General features: G+C 39.5%; 1 protein-coding gene and 1 non-coding gene across 2 annotated transcripts; both read left to right on the top strand.

The window, feature by feature from the left end:
* Nucleotides 1-1,278: 1,278 nt before the first annotated feature.
* LOC132098390 (D(4) dopamine receptor-like) lies at nucleotides 1,279-20,606 on the top strand. The gene is made up of 6 exons (XM_059504516.1): nucleotides 1,279-1,778; nucleotides 9,677-9,841; nucleotides 10,172-10,446; nucleotides 11,725-11,837; nucleotides 13,906-14,609; nucleotides 20,000-20,606. Exons 3-6 carry the CDS (start codon nucleotides 10,210-10,212, stop codon nucleotides 20,200-20,202), a joined length of 1,257 nt encoding a protein of 418 aa, XP_059360499.1. The 5' UTR covers nucleotides 1,279-1,778; nucleotides 9,677-9,841; nucleotides 10,172-10,209; the 3' UTR covers nucleotides 20,203-20,606.
* On the top strand, nucleotides 15,221-15,294 carry trnam-cau (transfer RNA methionine (anticodon CAU)). The gene has a single exon. It is a non-coding gene; the product is annotated as a tRNA-Met (tRNA).
* Nucleotides 20,607-20,962: the final 356 nt, after the last annotated feature.

Raw genomic sequence — 20,962 nt, 5'->3', positions numbered from 1 at the left:
ATTTCATTGGCTACAGTTGTTAGTGCAAGGAAACAATATTCAAGAAATGGTATAAACATCAAATCAAGCAAGAAATGAATAATATGCACTACTGTTCAAATGTTTGGGATCAGTAAGGTTCTTTTTAAATGAATAGCCTACTTTATATTCGGCAAGGATGCAATAGATTGTTGTTTTTATTTTGTTATTTCTTTTCAACATCGATAATAATGGAACGTCAACCAAAATCAGCATATTAGAAGGATTTCTGAATGATCCAGTTACACTGAAGACTGGGGAAATGATGTTGAAAATCATAGGAATAAATAACTTTGAAAATATATTCAAATAGAAAACAGTTATTTTAAATGGTAATAATATTTCACAATAGTAGTAAGTTTTTTTATCAAATAAATGCAGCCTTAATGAGCATGAGAAACATATTTTAAAATATTTTTCACACCCCAAATACCCCAATTTTTAAAAGGTAGTGAACATTTGTGATTGTATAAGTAAATAATAATAATAATAAGTTGTCATGACTCATTACTATACGCTACGGTTGTAAAAACCTTATATATCAGAACCAGATCAGACACAACCAGATTTCACTAAGACATTGTGTTGGCAAGGATAGAGATAAGGATTAGGAAATGTAGTGGGCTGAGTCTGGGTAGATATTACCCAGACAAATACATTTGTTGGAAGGTAATGGTTTCCACCCACCCATTTGGTTTCCCAGATGCATGTATCCCACACACTTACACAACATCCCCCATACACATATACATTTACATCTGTCTCTTAAAATATCCACTCAAAAGAAAATAACCCCGATTTTGTTTGCATTACTGCTTATACTCAAGAGCTCAGAAACATTTACTATTCTAAAAGCTAAAACAGATATAAATAAACGAGACCAAAAAAGGGTCACCGCAGGGCCAGTCGCCACAACCAAAGCAAACAAAACCTAATTGGTTGTTATCAGATAGGTAATGCATCTGAACACTGGAGCCACTGCCTACCTCTTCCTTTTGAGTAAATTTTATCAGTGAGACATGAAGGACAAGCCACAAATTTAGGACTCCTGGTCCTGGGCTCAAATTGAGCAGTTTTGTGTGTTAGAACCATGAAGCTTGTTCTGGGTCAATGATTGGTCAACAGCTGTTTTGAGACATGCATCAAGGAGAGGGAGCTCAAGGCATTCATCTGTCAGCCAATCGCAGCCACAGGTGCACCACGGCCAATTAAACGCAGAGGAGAGAAAGAGTGGGACAGACAGCAAGAGAAAAAGTGAAAAGAGAAGAAAAAGAAAGCGTGAGAGACAGGTGTAAAGAGTGCCTGTGAGGGACAGAAGAAAAGAAACGTAACTAAAAAAGGAATCAGAAGGTAAGAAGGAGGGGAGAGAGAGTTGAGAAAGAGAGTGAGTAACAGAAGCACAGAGCACGTGGCGTGCAGACAGAAGAGCCGAGAGAATAAGAGCGCTCTCTCACCCCATCTTCACAGAGAGCAGCTAATGAACTAAGAGAGCGAGAGACGGCACGTATAAAACAAGCGATCTGCCACCTGTGGAAACTTTCTGACACCTACAAGACCGTCAGAAAACATCATTTGGTTGCACATCTAAAGAAGAGACGCTTCTCTCATGGAGAATAACGTAAATGCTGAGACAATGGGGGACTGACAGGACACTCTTTTGACCTCTGCGCTGACACCTTTTAGGATGGAAAGGCACTTTAATGGATTTCTGACGATTTCCTGTGACAGTTTTCTGTCAGTTTTGAGTTTGGAAGATTCAGGTAAGAACATCTTACTCTTTTTTTTTTTTTTTTACATGTTTTTTTTTTCTTTACCTTAATGTAAGACTCAACTGTATTTAGGCCTACCTAAACAAGCAACTAAATAAGGCTAACATGATAAGATAAATGGCAGTCTGTTTGTGTTAGATTTTACATCTTCGTTTTGGGTGAACCAGAAACATTTGCCTTTTAAATTATGCAAATGACAAACACAATTCATGAATATGAATGAGCACAGACTTATCTGCACTGAATTGAGACAGGGCTTATGGTGTATCAATAGAAAGCTTTTCTGCTTGAGTGAATTAGCCCTTTTTTTCTGCATTTGATCACATCTACAAATGGGAGTAATAGCCATGACCTGAACCCAAAAACTGGAAAGTGACAACCAAATTACGCTGATATCCTCCGACTGTGTATAGCTGCTATTTATGCTTTATAAAATATAAAATATAAAATATACATATACATACATATATACATACGTATGAAAAAATTACAGGAAAAAACGGCACACAAATTTAAGGCACCAAAAATTTAAATTTAAAGTAAAAGAATAGAGACAATACTAAGGAAAACATGTATTTTATTATTATTTTTTATTAATTTAATTTAATTTAATTTAATTTAATTTAATTTAATTTAATTTAATTTAATTTAATTTAACTAAAGTTACTGCATTAGATCATTTGTCTTTATCACCAAGTTTTATAATGTCAAAATTTTTATTGAACTGATTTTTGGTGAAATTTCTTTTATCCAAATATATTAGCAATAAATCAGAATAAAGCAATTATTTTAATCAGTGATCACTGGTCTTGAACCTTGTGCCCTTTAACAAATCTAAACCTCCACAGAGATCATTCCAAAACAACTGAACCCTACTGACAGGTTTAAGTTAAACCTTACTGCTAATTTTGTCCTATGTTTTCAAATGAACCACATACAAAACCGGCAAAACGTAAAATTTTCTCATGAGATTGGGTTGGACCATTAACATCAGCCATATGAAGTACATATTGCACACTGTGCTCTGAAATGAGCATAAGTTTTAGAACCCCCCCCCATATGTCAGAATGTTGTTGCTGGATGCACACAGCTATGTGAAAACGTGAAAACACATTTAGGTTGTCATTACCTCTAGAGATGGACACTCAGTGGAGCAGATCCAGCAGAACCACACTGGTGAAACAAGACAGGTGGCTGTAATGGAGTCCAGGCTGTTTAGCACCTGTTGGCTCAAGACACGTAAACAGCCTTCAAAGAAACGCTCTGACAACATGTCAACATTCACATGAAACATCTATGAATCTCATGCTTCCACTCGGCATCTGCAGAACATTGATCATTCATTCAAAGTTCATCCAATGATCCATTGAGGAAACTTGTGGCTTTTAATTACACCCTGATTTTTGACATGCCATCCGCCCTGAAAAACAATTGGGTAAGATATACAGGCGATTCAATTCCTAGTTACCATCTGGCACTGAAATCCACAGGTTGGTTGCTATGGTACTGTGGACGGCAAGTGGGCGGACTTTTTATTGATTGCCAACCCTACCCCCATACCAGCCCCCTCCTTCCATTGTTTAGTGTAATATACATAATTATGCTACATGTCTGAAGAATTTCTTGAGAGGTGCAGGAAGTAAATCAGTATGCTATGTCAGGCCCTGGTGACGACTGTCAAATGCCCCTCAGGACTGTAGGTTGTATCATTGCATGCTTGAGTGTGAAATACATTGGTCAACTACAATATCTAAAAATACACATGTGTGGAGAGACCGAGGTCAGGGCTGAAGTCAGGAATTAACAAAATACAACTAGTATAGGATTTGCATTGTGGCCAAATAGGACAGTTTTTTTTTTTGACAAATTTTTGCCAAGAAGTATATGTGCCAAGACTAGCATCGTCTTCGAACAAAAGTCATGTCGAACACTGTACAATCCTATAGTAATTTGAGATGGCAGTGTTTTTTTTTTTTCATAAAAAATAAATAAAACTTGTATGCAGTGATATAGCTAATTGTTTAATCAGAGTTAGTTTAAAAAAAATATATGTTTACTCTTGGTGTTTTCCCTTTCACTTTCACAAAACCAGACAAACACCAAACAAGAACCTATCAAAAAAAAAAAAAGGCATAAGTGTGGAGATGTTTAAATTGGGAATCTACCGAGGGTGCTTCTTTTGAACTTACTTAGAATTAAAACAGCTGAATCTAAATCCTGGTTAAAAGGGCAACTCACATTATTGGGTGCCAGATCTGTAAATGTACTGAGAAGCTGAGGTCAGCAGGAAAAGGTCAATCATTTCTTATAAGCCACTTGGCTCCATCTGGCACAAAGCCGAGGGGGACGTAAATACCTGGCGCTGGGAAATGCTGAAGCTGGGGTATTTGATAGTAATCTGACCATGGTGAAGAGGGTCTGATGTGAGTGTTTGAGTGTAAAAGAGAAGAATCCACTCATTCAAGTGCCATCCTGGCAGATGGTTCCTAGCTCGCAGCAGGCTCCACTCTCATCGAGTAAACCGGAAAGTGGAGCTGTGAGGAAGAGGTTCAAAGTTGGTAAAAGAAACAGAAAGCATTAATGTCATAAATCTAGACCCAAAATATGATGATCCCCTTGCAAGGGAAACTCTTTCTTGTATATATTTATATTCAAAAGTTGCAATTTAAACTTCATAAGACAAACAGTAAGCTTAATATTTATAAAGAATTTATTTAACCATATTCAGTAATTTGCTTTTTTTTATTCCATTTGTAAGTTGTTAAAATATTATCTAGAAAGTATTTGTAATGAAACTTTTTACTAATTTGATTGTCCTTTTTAAATGATGGATTAAAAAAGGTTTAAATACAGTTCAGTATTTTTCACGATAAACAATTCTGGCATCAACATTTAATACATTTATAAATATTCTACAAATATTGTAATACATTTTGCCTTGACATTTTAAAAAAATATAAAATGCAGCCCTCTAAACCCCTGTCTTAAAAAATTAACAATTTATTACGTTTTAAATGATTATTATCAGATTAAATATATTTTAAGTTATTCAAAAACCTACCTGATTAAAAAATCGCTTTAAAATGTTTTTACAAGAAATGCATTTTATTAGGCCACTTTACTGGGCCATTTACTGGAAATATTCACACAAAAACTGCCGAAATTTAAGAAGAAATCCAACAGAGATTGTAAATCATCAGTCCCTCAGAACTAGAAACTTTGATCTGGAGCCTGCTGTTCCTCATACAGATTCCAGCCCATATCATATCTAATCTTCCCCTGCCATCAGAATAATTATGTCATTTTCTTTTTCTCCATCTCAGGCCTTCTAATTGACTATCTGAGGGTGCTGTCTGATGGAGTGTGACCTCACACTAATCGCAGCTGGGTTCACCCAACTGTTGAGTTTATTCACAAACCTAATAACATTTCACCATGTGGATGCCAACAAAATGTCCCTAATTGGTTTAGTGGAGATCTTTGTTTTCTTACTCTAACAGATTTGCAAAACATAATGCATCCGTTATCTCTATAACATCACTCCTAACACAGCTAAACCTATAAAACCTAAGTTGTTCGCAAAAGGGCTGAATTGCGATCGTTCTCTTTCAAATATCGATTGTGTGTTGAATGCTTATTGGCCAAAATGAGACAGCGAGATTGTGAAAGGGGCTTTAGATAAGCCAGCAGTTGATCTACAAGACATGCGCCATGAAAATCAATGACCAAGATCTCACAGTGGGACAATAGTCATGAGGCACAAATGGTGGATGCAGTACATTAGACTGTAGATGTTCATATATCTTTCAGCTTGAAATGAATTGCAGCTGAAATCGTATCACGATCTGTGTTGGGATGACGCCATTTAATAAAGCGACTGTCTGGTGACAGCTTAAGTCAGTTAACTCAGAAGCATGTTTAATTAACCTATGACATTTCACCTTCATTAGCGCACTGTGTACATGTAAGATATCAATCTGTGGATAAGTCATGAACATACATACATATTGATTCAGTAAAGTGCTAGAGTTAGCTATTCACACAGAACTCGTTTTTTCCATTCAATTGTGCTACTTTTTCTTATTTTTTTCTAGGTAAACATGTGCTAGACATATTTGCAGATTGTATTTGTGTCTTTTGGGCATGATTTATCCTGATTCATTCTATTCAATCATAAGTTATTCTTTCATTCTTACATATATAATGGATTTGCTATTTGCTAGTGAAAGGATTTTATTGGGCAACATTTTCATTTATATCCAAAACATCAATATTTTTGTCCTGAAAGAGAGAGACTTCCAGGATTTGACATGCTACATGCTAATGCTATAGCACCTAATAGTTAATTTGATCAATTTTTAGGACTACATAGAATATAGATGTCCTCAATGCTGAACCGTCAACATTTGGCTTGTTAGCACGACCTAGTTATTCCTGACTGGTTCTGTAGATGCCATAACTACACTCTTAAGTGGAAAAAAAAGTCAGTTTCAAACCAAACATTTTTCTTTTTGGTCAACGCAGAGAATTTGAATGACCAACTTGAACACAAACACAATTTTCATACCCTACAAAGACAAACACATACATTCTTAAAAACGTTAACAATTTGCTCCCTTGTGACCTGATCCTCTGTTTTTCACATGCCTCTAGCACACACACACACACACACACACACACACACACACACAGACACACACACACAGAAACACACTTAATACGTGATCGCCTCCTTTAATACAGATCATTGCCTCACCTCCCTCTGGAGCTTTTATTGTTGATTTGAATGTCTGCCCATTTATCTCTCCTCTTGCACCCTCAATGTTTTCCTGAGCCTCACGGCTATAAATCTTCAAAAAGTCATTCATCCACACAAAGGTCATCGCCTGATCTGCCACATCTCAAGACTTCTCATGAAAGGTGAAAAACACTTTTCTGTCAAGCTTTTTCCAGAACCCCAGAACATAAATAGACTGCAACATAAAAAGTCAACAAAAGACACTTTACTAACCTCCACTTATAAGGCAGCACTTGTTCTGTGCAAACATTATTATTGGACAAAAAGTAAAAAAAAAAAAACATCTATAATACAGAAGGACAGGGAAGTAAAGGCAGTAATTACCTTGATCACTCTTCATTGTTCCCATTATGGAGACACACACACACACACACACACACACACACACACACACACACACACACACACACACACACACACACACACACACACACACACACAGACATTTACTAAGCTACTGAAAATACTATAACCTAACCCTTGGTGAAGCCTGTGCACACACACACACACACACACACACACACACACACACACACACACACACATACATATATTCCATATTTGTTAAAAACTATGGAAGACCCCACAAGATTTAGAATTTTTTTGTCCCAAAAATATGGATAATTGTGTACACACAAATGCACAAAATTAAGCCTGAAACTCCTGAAAAGTCTGTAAAATATCTAAATATAGTATAAAACTGTGACTTCATAATTTTATAGCAATAAACAATAAATAACTGAACTTAAACAACAGTGTTGCAAATTTTACCTAAAGTATCCTTATATTTCCAATACAAAATAATCGTTTAATGTGTTTTCTTGTTTTTGTTTTTTTTTTTACAATAATTTGGGTAACAGTTTTGAATGGTTGAACCCATTGAATGCAGTCTGCACTACAATAGCTGTACAGACTGCATAAAAGACAGTTTTTCCCAATATATTTCCCATCATGCTGCATGCGGGTGCCACAGATATATTTTTTGCTAATAGTAACAATGTTACCCAAATTATTAACTGTGTGACAAAACTAAACATACTTTTCATACTAGAATTTAATCTAGCATAAGTAAAAATGGAATTTTCACTTCTAGTGCTCTCACTAGAAGTCAATGGACACCAAAATGTACCGTACTTGTGAAAAGTGCAGAACAAAAACATTTTCAGAAGGTCAGAGAACGTGAAGCCTCTAAAGGGCACTTCCGCTAAAAAGACTCATTTTAAATCATTGCACCTGTAATGAAACAACCTTTCTGTATAAACTTAATCCCAGAAAAGCGTCTCATATTGGCCTCGGTAGCTTCATATGTGCAAAATCAAACAGTTCATGCTTGAAGGTGGAGCGTAATGAGATGCAACCTTCCGAGTCCTTCTGCTCTAGGGTGAACGTCTTTGTGACAATGGCATTTCAAACTTCCTAATGAAATTATTCTAAGCGTCCTGTGTCAACAAGACAGGATCAGAAGCCTTTGTGACGGGATGTTCTGGGACAGGGGTGGGATGGCTGGTTATGTTATCTGTGTGCCTTGTATGAAACGTTCTGGTCTGACAGACTTACACCGTGGTGTGTTAGTGACTTTTTATTCTTTCCCCTGCTGTTCCCATTACCCAAGGATGTCCTACCTGGGATGACATTTACAAGCAGAACGCAGGGTACGAGAGGCATGGGGATAGATTACCATACTGATAACTGCAAGTGGCACACTGTTTTTTTATGTACTTGTCAGTTGTGAGATTTTGGGTTTTTCATAACATGTCTAGTGGAAAAAAATCATTTAAAGTACACGTTTAAACTTTATTTATTTGGGCATGTATATTTCAATTATAGTACATATTTTTTTAAAGTAAAAGATGATTTCTGTTCGTTATTTAAAAAAAAAAAAATCCTATTCAACTTGAGTGTCTTGCCTTAAATTAAATGTCCACCAATTTGTTTTCAGAAAACTTAACATAAAATAAAATTAATTAAAACTGTAAAATAGTGCATTCTATGTTTTCTAGTTTTCTGCTACAAATTCCCTTAAAATTCTACTTAATTTATTAAATATAAATCAAATATATATATAGGTGGTATTTCAAAACCTGATCATTAATAACATATTATTTCTGTAAATACATTAAATGTTGTGCTTATGGTAACAGGTTTATTAGTAAAAAACTACACAAACAGCTATTGCATTTTTATTTTCTATTGAGTTAATTAATTTTAAACTGGAGATAGATTTAATGTCAAATGATGTTTATTAGGGATTGAATTGGATCTTAAAAGGCTTCTCAATTCAATCTGGAATAGGACACAACTTCTCTAACTACTAGACCTTCATAAGAATCTGCAAGGGAAGAAAAGACAACATCGACCTGATAGGAGATTTCTCTAACTGCAACATTTTCATTAGCTAGCATGGCAGATGTGAACTGGAATGGGTTTGATTGGGTTTTTATTTATGTACACGCTCGCAAGTGCCTCCCGTCTTTATTGTGGTAGACACACACACACACACACACACACACACACACACACACACACACTGGAGGTTGTCATGGCAACTTTCACCTGTTGTTGCGAGAGGGGAGAATTTCAAACAGTCTGTTATCACACAAGCAGAGCATCCTCTGATCCCATACTCCAAAGTGTCACCAGAGAATAATGAAACCGAGGCAAATTGCATGATGACAGCCAATCTGACAAAAAGTCAATATTTGGTGCAACTTATTTATATTGACCAAAAAAATTCATTGATTTCATGACATATTATACGCCTTTGTGCCTCTTCAAATACTAATTCCAGAATGACACGATAATATCATCAGCTATTACACAAGAAATTGAACCTGCAGTTATAGAGAAAAGATTAGAGAAAAGATTTTTCAAACTTATTTACAACATAGTGTGAGATACGACAACTGCAGCAAATCAGTTCCAGTAGATTTAAGCTTGTTCTGTGAAACTAGGCAACCTTATGAATGCAAAACTTAATAATTCGAGGGTGTCAATGTGTCCTTTTTTATCACATCTAAGTCATGTGAATTGCTGATGATGCCTATATATAAAATAAAAAGAAGATTCAATTATCACCTCTCTTCTTTTTCAGATTGCATGAACGAAGTGTTAACTCTTTCAACATGGCTGCTGTTGGCAAAAAGAGCCGACTTTATCCCACACACTTCCAGAATGTGATTACAACACTCTCAGATGCCAGACAAGCCAACATGTTCCACAAACCCCCAAAAACCTGCCTTATCGTGACGGATTCAAGGTATGAACTTTGACTAGAACGAAAGCAAACTCAATGAAGTAGGAGAAACAAACATCTGAACGCATTTACATCATAAAATGACAACATTTTGTTTGCATTCGATGACAAATGGAGATAGAGTCTGTTACTGTCAAAAAAATAAGAAGACATGTGACCACATTTGCAAGCATTCTGCATATAAACGACTTCATATTTATGGCCTCTTGTCATATTTCCTGTCCTAGTAACATATGGGTAAGAACATAAACATGTATTAGCATATATTACACACACAAAGACACATTTGTCTCTAAAAACTGCCCCCACTTTGTCAATCTTTCCTTTTCACAGATGTTAAATCCGGGTTGGCAGCTGAACTTCAGGGCATCATGGTCAATGTGACGCCCAGTATAGACCCAGCGGCGGCCTACGAGAGGTACAACTACCTCGCGTTGATATGTGGAGTTCCTCTCATCCTCATCATCATCTTGGGGAATGTGCTTGTGTGCCTCAGTGTGTTTACTGAACGCTCCCTCAAAACCGCAACTAACTACTTCATCGTCAGTTTGGCTGTGGCTGACCTCCTGCTGGCCGTGCTGGTCCTCCCGCTCTACGTCTACTCTGAGGTGAGCGCCAATGGCCAATGAGAGACGTCTAAACTCCTCCTCTATGTTTCAGAATTCTGTCTGTCATATAGATGATGCTTTTACCTCTCCGAACTATGCTACACTTATTACCGGAACAGTCTGACTGGAACAATTGGGCTTAAGTGTCCCGTTCAAGGCCAGATTGACGAGATGGAATGAACTGGTTGTCTTTTTTTTAGAAAATTTGAAAAGATTTCAGTAGGAGATGCGGGTACATTAAGCATTGAGAGCTACAGGTCATTCGATGTCATGTGATATTGAACTTTTAATTATTGCTCATTGAAATGTTAATAGTGGAATATGTTTGAAATCAATAAGCAGAACATGACTGAAATCAATAACTAAGTCACTCAAATCACTACATTGTATCAAACAGCTAGACTTCTAGTTTAACATAAATGAAATTGAAAAGGAGTCACTAGTTCTGTTTGAAATGGTGGACATGTGTCGCTCAATGTTCTAATGAATCCTATGGCACTGGTGATTATTTTTACAGATCGACTTTTCGATTATCAACCTAGATCTTTAAAATCAGTATGGGAAACTGAATGAAGTCTTTTTTACTTATAATTCAACAAGAAATTAATGTAGGCAGCCACTTTTGGACTGAACTCACTGGAATGTGAACAAGGTCCGTATGACAGTTTTGCTGTAGTGGGGTTGAAAAATAAGATGGCTTGGTGATGTCAAGACAAACCCAAGGTGCATTCATTAAGAAATATGGGATCATTTTTTGATTTCATGATGACTTTATGCCATTTTGTGGTTCGTTTTTGGGAAAATATTTCTAACATTTCATGGTGTGAATTGTTGCCTTTGTTGGTGTTTGTGAAGTGACTCTTGATGCAGTGCATTCTTGTCCTCAGAGACTTCCTCTCTTCATTGTATGGTTATTTTGAATTAACAAAGGACTTGTTGTGTATATATATATATATATATATATATATATATATATATATATATATATATATATATAGATATATATATATAGAGAGATAGATAGATAGATAGATAGATAGATATAGATATTTATTTCTATTATTGTAATTTTTTGATATTTTGAATGATTTTGGATAAGTATATTGGTATTTATGTTTGCATTAATGCCCCTTTCAGGAATAGATAAGTGTGTGTCCTGTAGTCTTACACATTCTCTCTCTCTCTCTCTCTCTCTCTCTCTCTCTCTGTCTCTCTCTCTGTCTCTCTCTCTGTCTCTCTCTCTCTCTCTCTCTCTCTCTCTCTGTGTGTGTGTTTTAGTTCCTGGGAGGCATGTGGACTCTGAGTATGTACATCTGTGATGCCCTAATGACTATGGATGTGATGCTCTGCACTGCTTCCATTTTGAATCTATGTGCAATTAGTGTGGACAGGTAAGACACACACACACACACACACACACACACACACACACACACACACACACACACACACACACACACACACACACACACACACACCCTTGCTCACCTACCACTCTCAATTAAAAAAAGCTCAGACTTTATCTCATAAAAAATGAACAGGGTAAGAAATCACTTACAGTGTGTTATGTTGGAATTGCATGTAAATAAATACAACAAAAATAAAAATCTACATAAATTATATCAACATAAAACAACACATTATGGTTTACTTTTAAAAGTAAAAGTAAAAATTATTACATAAATAGGTAAAATTATGGCATGAAGTCCATTATTATATAGGAAGTCCGTATTATGAGATAACAAATTTGAATAGTGACAAGCATTTATTTAAAAAAAAAACGTAAATACAAATTATGAACTAAAAAGTCAAAACTGTAACAAAAACAATTAAATAAATAAATAATAATAATTATGACTTTTCATGCACCATGATTTATTTTATTTATTCATTTTTTAGTAGAAATTGCCTTTACAACCTCAACAATGCAAAAAGAATTTGACTCCTTATGTCATAATTATATCACTTCATATCTCACAACTTTAACCTTTAATCTCATAATTATTCATCTGTATCTCATTTACCAACGCATGTATTTTTTGCCCTTCCATTATGCTTCAATACAGCAAAAAGAAGGAAAACAAATAATTTGTCCATCTAGATTATCTATGTTTATTGTGGTAGTCCTAAACTTTCAGATGAATTTTTAATGATTTTTTTGTTTTTAACATTCAGCAGGGTTCGTTCACACAGTGAATCTTAAATCGGTGGTTATGTGTGATTGGCCTCCAGTGGGATGCTAATGAAACCACAACACGGAGCTGAATTTCATTATTTACACAGTGCACAAAGCATCAACGATTGACAAAAACAATATTAAACAACATCAAGAGGTCCCATACCAAGCCAAAGCAGGGTCAGTCCATCTTTGACACATGCTAAAATAAAAGCAAGCTGGTTTCTGAAGATGAAAACAAAGGTTTGGGGTCGAAAATGGTGTAGATGATTGAAAAGATGAATCAGACTTATGAGGTCTCATGCAATTTAAAATGATTGCGCTAGAATCTTCCACTGTCTCAGCAGGTCACTGTGATTTACAAACACAAACACAAAACATGGTTTAAAGAGTTGTCAATCATGATTTTATGCATAAACACATTTAGAAACAACCTAAAGTAACTGCAATAAAAGCAGACAAATAAAGGTAGTTCAAAGAGATAGTTCACTCACAAATTTAAATACTGTTATCATATGCATATGCCCTTATGTTGCTACAAACCTGTATGACTTTCTTTCTTTGCTGGAACACAAAAGAATACATTTTGAAAAAAAATTCAAACATTTTTCTTTGTATAAAGAAAGTCAATGGGGACCAAAACAACACTGGACACTTATACATTATTCAAAATATATCTTTTTGAGTTTCAAAGAATAATAGTGTTGCATCTGAGTCCACCTTGTTGAGAACCCTCTACAGAGTCCTAGTTGTTGTTGTCCTAGTTTGAGTAGGAGAAAGTTATTAATTTCTTTTTTTAATTCCTTAATTTTATTTTGTAACTTATTTTTATGTTTCCTTTTACACATGATGTGAATTCGTCTGAACTCTGAAAAATGTGAAATTTTAATTCAAACTGTAATTGAAGTCTAAGTCACACAAAGCGCAAAAATGTTAATGATAATGCTAACTATAAAGTTTCAGTAGTCACAATACTTCTATGAGAATAGGGAATTTAATGGCACACCTGTAAACATAAGGACACAAGGGAACAATATTCTGTAACTGGAATTACTTTCAGAAGCTTTTTTTTTTTACTAATGAACAATGAAACCGCTGATAGCCATTCTGCTTTAAAGAGCCTGAACATTTAAAGCAGCAGCAAAATTGCAATGCACACTTTTAACAGGATGTTATCATCAATTGGTGTACACGCCAATATGCTTATGAATATAGTTATCTTTATAAGTGTCAGTGGACTTTTCATATATTTTAAGAAAACTTACTCTACATCTCTGTTACAGGTACATTGCAGTAGTGGTCCCTCTGAAGTACAACAGGAACCAGTTTAGTGTTCGTCAGCTAGTCTTGATCACAGCAACCTGGGTGCTATCCCTGGGTGTAGCCAGTCCTGTCATATTCGGCTTGAACCAGGTGCCAAACAGGAACCCTCATGTGTGTAAGCTGGAGGACAACCAGTTTGTGATCTACTCCTCCATCTGCTCCTTCTTTGTCCCCTGCCCTGTCATGCTTTTCCTGTACTACTGGATGTTCAGGGGTCTAAAGAGATGGAGCTCTGGCCGTAGCAGATCACACCTCCACCGGCCACCCAGAGGGCGTAGGAGCCTGTCTTTGCGACTAGGAGCAGCTCTACAGAAAGAGAAGGGACAGGCAAGGGAGAAAGTAGTGTACCTTATGCCTGTAGGTCTTAGTCCGACATCTCTCACCGCTACCCCGACTACTCCAATCTCCCCAGCCAGCCCGGTAACCCTTACCACAGATGAGCAGGCAGAAGGTCAGATGCCGGCAGCAGAGAGTGACCCCATGACCAACCAGATGGACAGTGTATCGGACGCAGAGAACCCTGAGCGGGCCACTGAGGATGAGAGCGGCCGGGAGAACGGTGTGGGGAAGAACCATCGGTCTCATACGGGACGATGCCACAGCAAGAGCAACAGGGTGAGCGGACGGGAGCGGAAGGCGATGAAGGTGCTGCCAGTGGTTGTGGGTATGTATCTGTTCATTTTAAATGGTTGGTATTGTGCTTTCCCTTTCAGTCGGTCACACTCGACGCCACGTCGGTAACCGACACAAAGTTCCGCATTCATGCTGGGCTAATGCTGCATGAAGGCAGTAATAGCATCCCTCTCATATTCATTGTAACACGTAGCCGCATCCTCGTAGCTTTTTTTTTTTGATAGCTGAGAGTGCTTAGACCAGAGGTATCAAACTAAATTCCTTTAGGGCCCGAGCCCTGTTGAGTTTTGCACAAAATCTCTCTGAAGGACCTGTTCCTGGACTGTTCCCAGGCGGTGGATCGGCTTGCCTATCTCAATTCGAGCAGCGGAGGCTATAACCTTTTTCAAAAAGTGTCTAAAGACACATCTTTGTCATCAGCACCTGCCCAATTAATACTAGCATTTGCCTAATGCTGTGTTTTGTCAAAGTTAATGCCCTGCTGGTTCAAAGTACCAGAAGACTGAAGTTTCTGTCTGCCGCCAAAGGATAGGTTTGTCAGAAGTGGGATTCCAACCCACGCCTCCAGGGGAGACTGCGACCTGAATGCAGTGAGGACCAAGAATCTAATGATTCTCTGTTCGGGCCCAATTTATCCCAAAAGCCTCGTTGGCGCAGTTAGGCAGTGCGTCAGTCTCATAATCTGAAGGTCGTGAGTTCGAGCCTTACATGAGGCAGCGTGGTGCTTTTTTTTTGATAGCTGAGAGCACTTAGACCAGAGGTATCAAACTAAATTCCTTTAGGGCCCGAGCCCTGTAGAGTTTTGTTCCAACCCTGCTCAAACACACAAGGCATGTAGTTTTCAAATGAGCCTGAAGGGCGTGATCAGTTGGATCAGGTGTGTTTAATTAGGTTTGAATCTGAACGGTTCTGAAAGGTTTGACACCCTTGGCTGGGAAGCAGGCTCTGTTACCTTCAGGGGGGTGGAGTGGGCGATCTGGGGGTCATTCTCGCGGCCGACAGACAAGAACCACTTCCGGCAGTAACATGGGTGGTTTGAAGATTATAGTGGTGACAAACCTCGCAGGGAACCAACCCTCTGGGGACCATCACTCCTCTTGCACCTCCGATCCAGTGGAGCAACCCACGGAACGCGCTGGGCCCTCTTTAAAGAGCGTACCAGCGTAATCCAGTGGGCCTCCCCCCGACCAGATGTCGATCTCAGCATCAGAGGGAGAGCAGTCTGGTGAAGATTCGGCCACGCTTTGACCTGATTTGACCTTGAGCTTCGAGCAATGAAGGTCACCGAGAGTTCACTGGGTCATGCGATGTCCACATTAATGGTCCAGGAGCGCCATCTCTGGCTGGGTCTGGCAGACAAGGTCCGGTTTCTCAATGCCCCTTTGTCCCAGACCGGCCTCTTCGGCGACGCAGATGAGAGCTTTGCCCAGCAGTTCTCGGCTGCCCAGAAGCAGACTGAGGCGATCCGACACATCCTGCCCTGGCGGGCAGCTGCTGCCTCCACCTGTCTGCCAGCCGCAGTGCCCCAGCCTACTCGTTGCCGAGGGCAACCCCCTGCATCCACCCTCGCTCCCGCTCCGCATCTGCAGCAGCCTCCAAGTGGTGCTATAGAGCTGGGCGCAAGCAGGCTGCCCCTCCCGTCCTGTCCCCGTCAAACCTGGGGCTCAAAGCTCTGACCCAGAGAGAGGTAGCTGCTTTTCGGGGGATGGTGAAGGCATCTCTCCCTCCCCTGGAGGAGGGCCAGGCGGAGAATCTGGAAATCTCGACGAGAGAGCAGTTTTCTTACTCTCTGGGTCCCAGGAGGGCACGATGAGTTGCGGACGGCCAAGCACCGGACCTCACTCATCCTCCTCCTTCGCCAGATGGCAGCAGCGGGTGGTTCAAAAGCGTCAACAAAGGCCCTACTCACGCACCCTCTGCCAACCCATGGAACCAGGTGAGCCCTGCACCCCACACTCACACCACACTCCAGCCTGCTCACATGCTGCCCGATTTGGGTCCCTGTGTTCCACCTCGCTGCCCCACTGCGGGTATGGCTGTGGTTTCGCTGGTCCCACTTGTACAGTTTTTTTATCGGCTGGTCAGGGCTACCCAGCCCATCTCACTGGCTTCTGCGGACCATCAGCCTCGGCTATGCGATTCAGTTCGCCCGGTGTCCCCCCAAGTTCAGTGGTATCTGCTTCACTACAGTAAAAGCATCCGATGCCCCTGTTTTGCGGGAAGAGATCGCAGTCCTACTGGCGAAGGACGCGATAGAGCTGGTCCCTCCAGCCGATATGAGGATGGGGTTTTACAGCCCTTACTTCATTGTACCCAAGAATGGCGGTGGGTTACGACCGATCTTGGATCTGCGAGTTTTGAATCGGTCTATTCACCAGCTACTGTTCAAGATGTTGACACAGAAACATATTTTCGGGTGCGTCCGTCCCCAAGATTGGTTTGCAGCGATCGACCTGAAGGACGTGTACTTTCATGTATCCATCCTTCCGTGCCACAGACCTTTTATGTGGTTTGCATATGAAGGACGGGCATATCAGTACAAGGTCCTGCCCTTCGGGCTGTCCCTGTCTACCCGTGTCGTCACGGAGGCAGCTTTTGTTCCCCTCAGAGAGCAGGGTGTTCGCATTCTCAACTATCTAGACGATTGGCTGATACTAGCACAATCTCAGAATCAGTTGTGTGAGCATTGGGTTTTGGTGCTCCGGCACCTGAGCCTGTTGGGCCTTTGGGTGAACTGGGAAAAGAGCAAACTCTTGCCGAGGCAGAGAATCTTTTTTTTCGGCATGGAGTTGGATTCGGTCGAACAGACAGCACGCCTCACAGAGGAACGTGCGCAGTTGGTGCTAGCCTGCTTGAATACACACAGCTAGCCGCGGGGCCTATGCAAGTATGCGTTTTCCCCAGTGAGCCTTCTCGCACAGACACTGTGCAACGTCCGGGAGGACGAGGAGCAAGTCTTGCTAGTTGCCCAGTATTCCACTTGGACCTGGTTCTCCGATCTAGTGCTCCTCGCGACAGCCCCTCCTTGGCAGATTCCTCTGAGGAAGGATCTACTGACTCAGAGACAGGGCACCATTTGGCACCCATGTCCAGACCTTTGGAAACTCCATGTCTGGTCCCTGGACAGGACGCGGAGGTTCTAAGTGACCTACCCCAAGAGGTAGTGAACACCATCACTTCAGCAAGAGCACCGTCTACGAGACATGCTTACGCCTTGAAGTGGAACCTGTTCGTCGAGTGGTGTTTTTCCCAGCCCCCCTTCTCTCCGAGAAGAACCCCAAAAATGCCAAAAATGCCCTGACTCTAGTGCTTGTTAAATCAATAGAGCAGGGCCCATTCGAGCCTTTGCATTCAGTGGAGCTCAAGTTTCTTTTATTGAAAACTCTGCTCCTGCTTGCACTGGCCTCCATCAAGAGGGTAGGGGACCTGCATGCATTTTCGGTCGACGATTTGTGCCTAGAGTTCGGGCCGGCTGACTCCCAGGTAATTCTGAGGCGGAATGTCTGGCGCCAGGCCTTCATGATGAATCTTTGAGAACCATGGAAGGCTGGGTTCCATATTGAGACCAAAGAGGTACTTGTATGTGTATAGTCCACGGTATAGCCTTAGAGCCCGTGTTTCCCCGGCAGACTTCTGCCTTCCCAAGAGGGTTTTAATCACCTCAAATTTCTCCATATACACCTAAACGGATGCTATATGTGTATTTGCTCCCGAGACCTCCTGCGGGAAGGATGGGGCTTCCGCAGCGTCCTTGTTCCAAGCAGAACGGGTATGTTTTCCCAGTGTTATCCAGTCTCACCCAGTGAGGTAGTGCTTTGACAATGGTGAGTGGAAATACTTGTTCCGAGCCCCGGCCTACACCTTATAGGGGCGCAGACAGCTCGCACAGGGCACTTGAAGGGGGAGCACCCATGGCGCTTTGGTAGGGATCCCATTTTGTGTCGCTCACCGACGTGGTGTCGAGAGTGACCGACTGAAAGGGAACGTCTTGGTTACGTATGGTAACCCTGGTTCCCTGAAGGAGGGAACGGAGATGCCACATCCCGTTGCCATGGTTGCTGTACTGCCATTGAGCTGCCGGGTCTCCGGCTCGGCTCCTCAGCGAAAAGCTGGTATGCTTTTCACCTGCTGCCTTCTTATGCTCACGCAGTGATCAGCAGCAGCTGGATGCAATAATTGCATGCCAATGTGCATTTCCTCGTTTAGTTTACACTCGAAGTAGATTGGTTTATCGAAGCGATATCCCATTTTGCGTCGGTCACCGACATGGCGTCTCCGTTCCCTCCTTCAGGGAATGAGGGTTACTGTATGTAACCGAGACGTTTCAAAACATACATTTCTAAAGCACCATTATGTGCATTTTAAGCTGCATATTAAAATTGTATTTTAAAATTGTATTTAATATTGTAATAGTTTTTTGTGTTTCTTTGAAATTCAATTTAAAATTTAAATAAATCATTATTAGCAATTTCCTTTTGGTTGAACAAGAAATTTTTGCTTAAAGGGTTAATGCAATTCTGTCATCATTTACTCACTTTTATGCTCTTCTGTATGCAAAATTGGAATTTGGAATTGGCATAGATGATTGAAAACATCTTGGGGGCATCATGAACATTCTCCTAAACAGATGCGTTTGCGTTCCACAAGTTTATACTTGAAATAAGAAAGTGTTGAGTGAATAATTTTTTTTTTTTTTTTTTTTTTTTTGGAACAGTTTTTTTTTGGAACTGTCTCTTTAAGATGAACAAATGCTGGTGAGCAGCAATGCTGGTCTTTTCAGTCAAGTGTCTTGCAATGATCTGAGGTTTTTAAAATCAAGACTGTGCAGGTATACATCAGTAAATACAATGTGTGTTTGTATGTTCATTAGTTAAGATAATGAATCAAGTCATGAATAAATGCATGAGCAGAAATTAGAACTAAATCACAGTCATCAGGTTGTCAAGTATGATGAAAGCACTGCTAAAATGTCACGTTCTGCAAATTATAAAAAGTTTCCATGGTTTGATGTGACACCTGCTGCTTTTGGATTATTAACATGACAATTACTTTCCAACAAAAGTCCTTTCAAGTATAAAATATATAAAGCTTTTTCCAGGGCAATGAAAGCACTGTTATTCTAACCGTATGGTCACCATTGTTTTCCGTACCTCATAAAGACTGAAATCTTGGTGAGAAATCAGCATGCTGCAATACAATACTATAAATAAAAAAAGATTAATAAAAAATACAAAAGCTAAATAAAAAGGTAACGGACACTATTATGGAAGTGCCCAGAGGAAACAAATCAGGCACATTGAGTTAGATACATTTTGCTCTTTTTGCTGCCTGTAGTCTTTTCAATCATGCACATGAAAGGGTTGGAAGAATTACCAATGTAAGGATAAACATAACCTCCTAACATGAATTTCTTCTCCCCAGGTGTTTTTCTGGCCTGCTGGACTCCTTTCTTCGTGGTCCATGTGACTAAGGCGCTGTGTGAGTCATGTGACATCGGCCCGATGCTGATCAGTGTGGTCACGTGGCTTGGATATGTGAACAGCGCCATCAACCCTATCATCTACACTGCCTTCAATGTGGAGTTCAGAAAAGTCTTTCACAAACTGCTTTGCTGTCGCTCATGAGGCCAAATGCTCTATTTAGCACAAATCTTAATTCATGATGAATCACTGAATAATTCAACAAATAATCATAAAAAAACACATTCAAGATCTGAGCACACAATGGTCTTGGAATTGTCTAAAGAAATTAAAAATTAAACAACAACAGATTACTGAAAGGAATGATGGACAAAAACAGCGCAGTGGAATGTACCATTGAGGAAAACTTCTGATGCCTTTGTTAAGTGAACATTTTCTTGTAAAATTACTGCTTGAATGCTGCAGTATATAACAAAATACTATTGATTTCATAGCCCAGAGGCATAAAATATGTGAAAACAGTCATCTGTGCTTGATATGTGATTGGTATCAGTATTAATTTAATTTTTGTGGATGTTTTTTTTCCTCTTCCTTTTTTGTTTTTTTTTTGTTTTGGAATGTTTGGAATGGCATACTAGCATACTGCATACTAAGCAGTATATTTAATATGATGCCTAAAAAACAAATTCTGCAATATATGGAATGATAAACACATTTAAACAGTTTCAGAACTTGACACATTGTATGTTTACTTCAAGTACAATTCAGTTATCTTGCATATGGTTATTGTGCAATTTTATTTTAAGTATTCGTGATAATATATTCTAAAATGAGAAATTTGCATACTTCACCCAGTATGCATATTATATACTATAATATGGCTATAGTATATACTAGAAATTTGTTGTCTGCTACAAGTATAGTAGTATGATTATGCTATTCTGAACACAGCAATTGATTCTGA

This window comes from Carassius carassius, chromosome 22 (genome assembly GCF_963082965.1).
Source record: "Carassius carassius chromosome 22, fCarCar2.1, whole genome shotgun sequence".
Taxonomy (NCBI): Eukaryota; Metazoa; Chordata; class Actinopteri; order Cypriniformes; family Cyprinidae; genus Carassius; species Carassius carassius.
Note: the sequence above shows the minus strand (reverse complement) of the source record. Positions and strands in the feature narration are given on the sequence as shown.

What these genes read in the sequence shown, in the direction of transcription:
- LOC132098390 (XM_059504516.1), top strand. Translation starts at nt 10,210, where the DNA reads ATGGTCAATGTGACGCCCAGTATAGACCCAGCGGCGGCCTACGAGAGG. An exon ending in CGCTCTACGTCTACTCTGAG is followed by an intron (nt 10,447 to 11,724) that starts GTGAGCGCCAAT and finishes TGTGTGTTTTAG; the next exon opens with TTCCTGGGAGGCATGTGGAC. An exon ending in GGTGCTGCCAGTGGTTGTGG is followed by an intron (nt 14,610 to 19,999) that starts GTATGTATCTGT and finishes TCTTCTCCCCAG; the next exon opens with GTGTTTTTCTGGCCTGCTGG.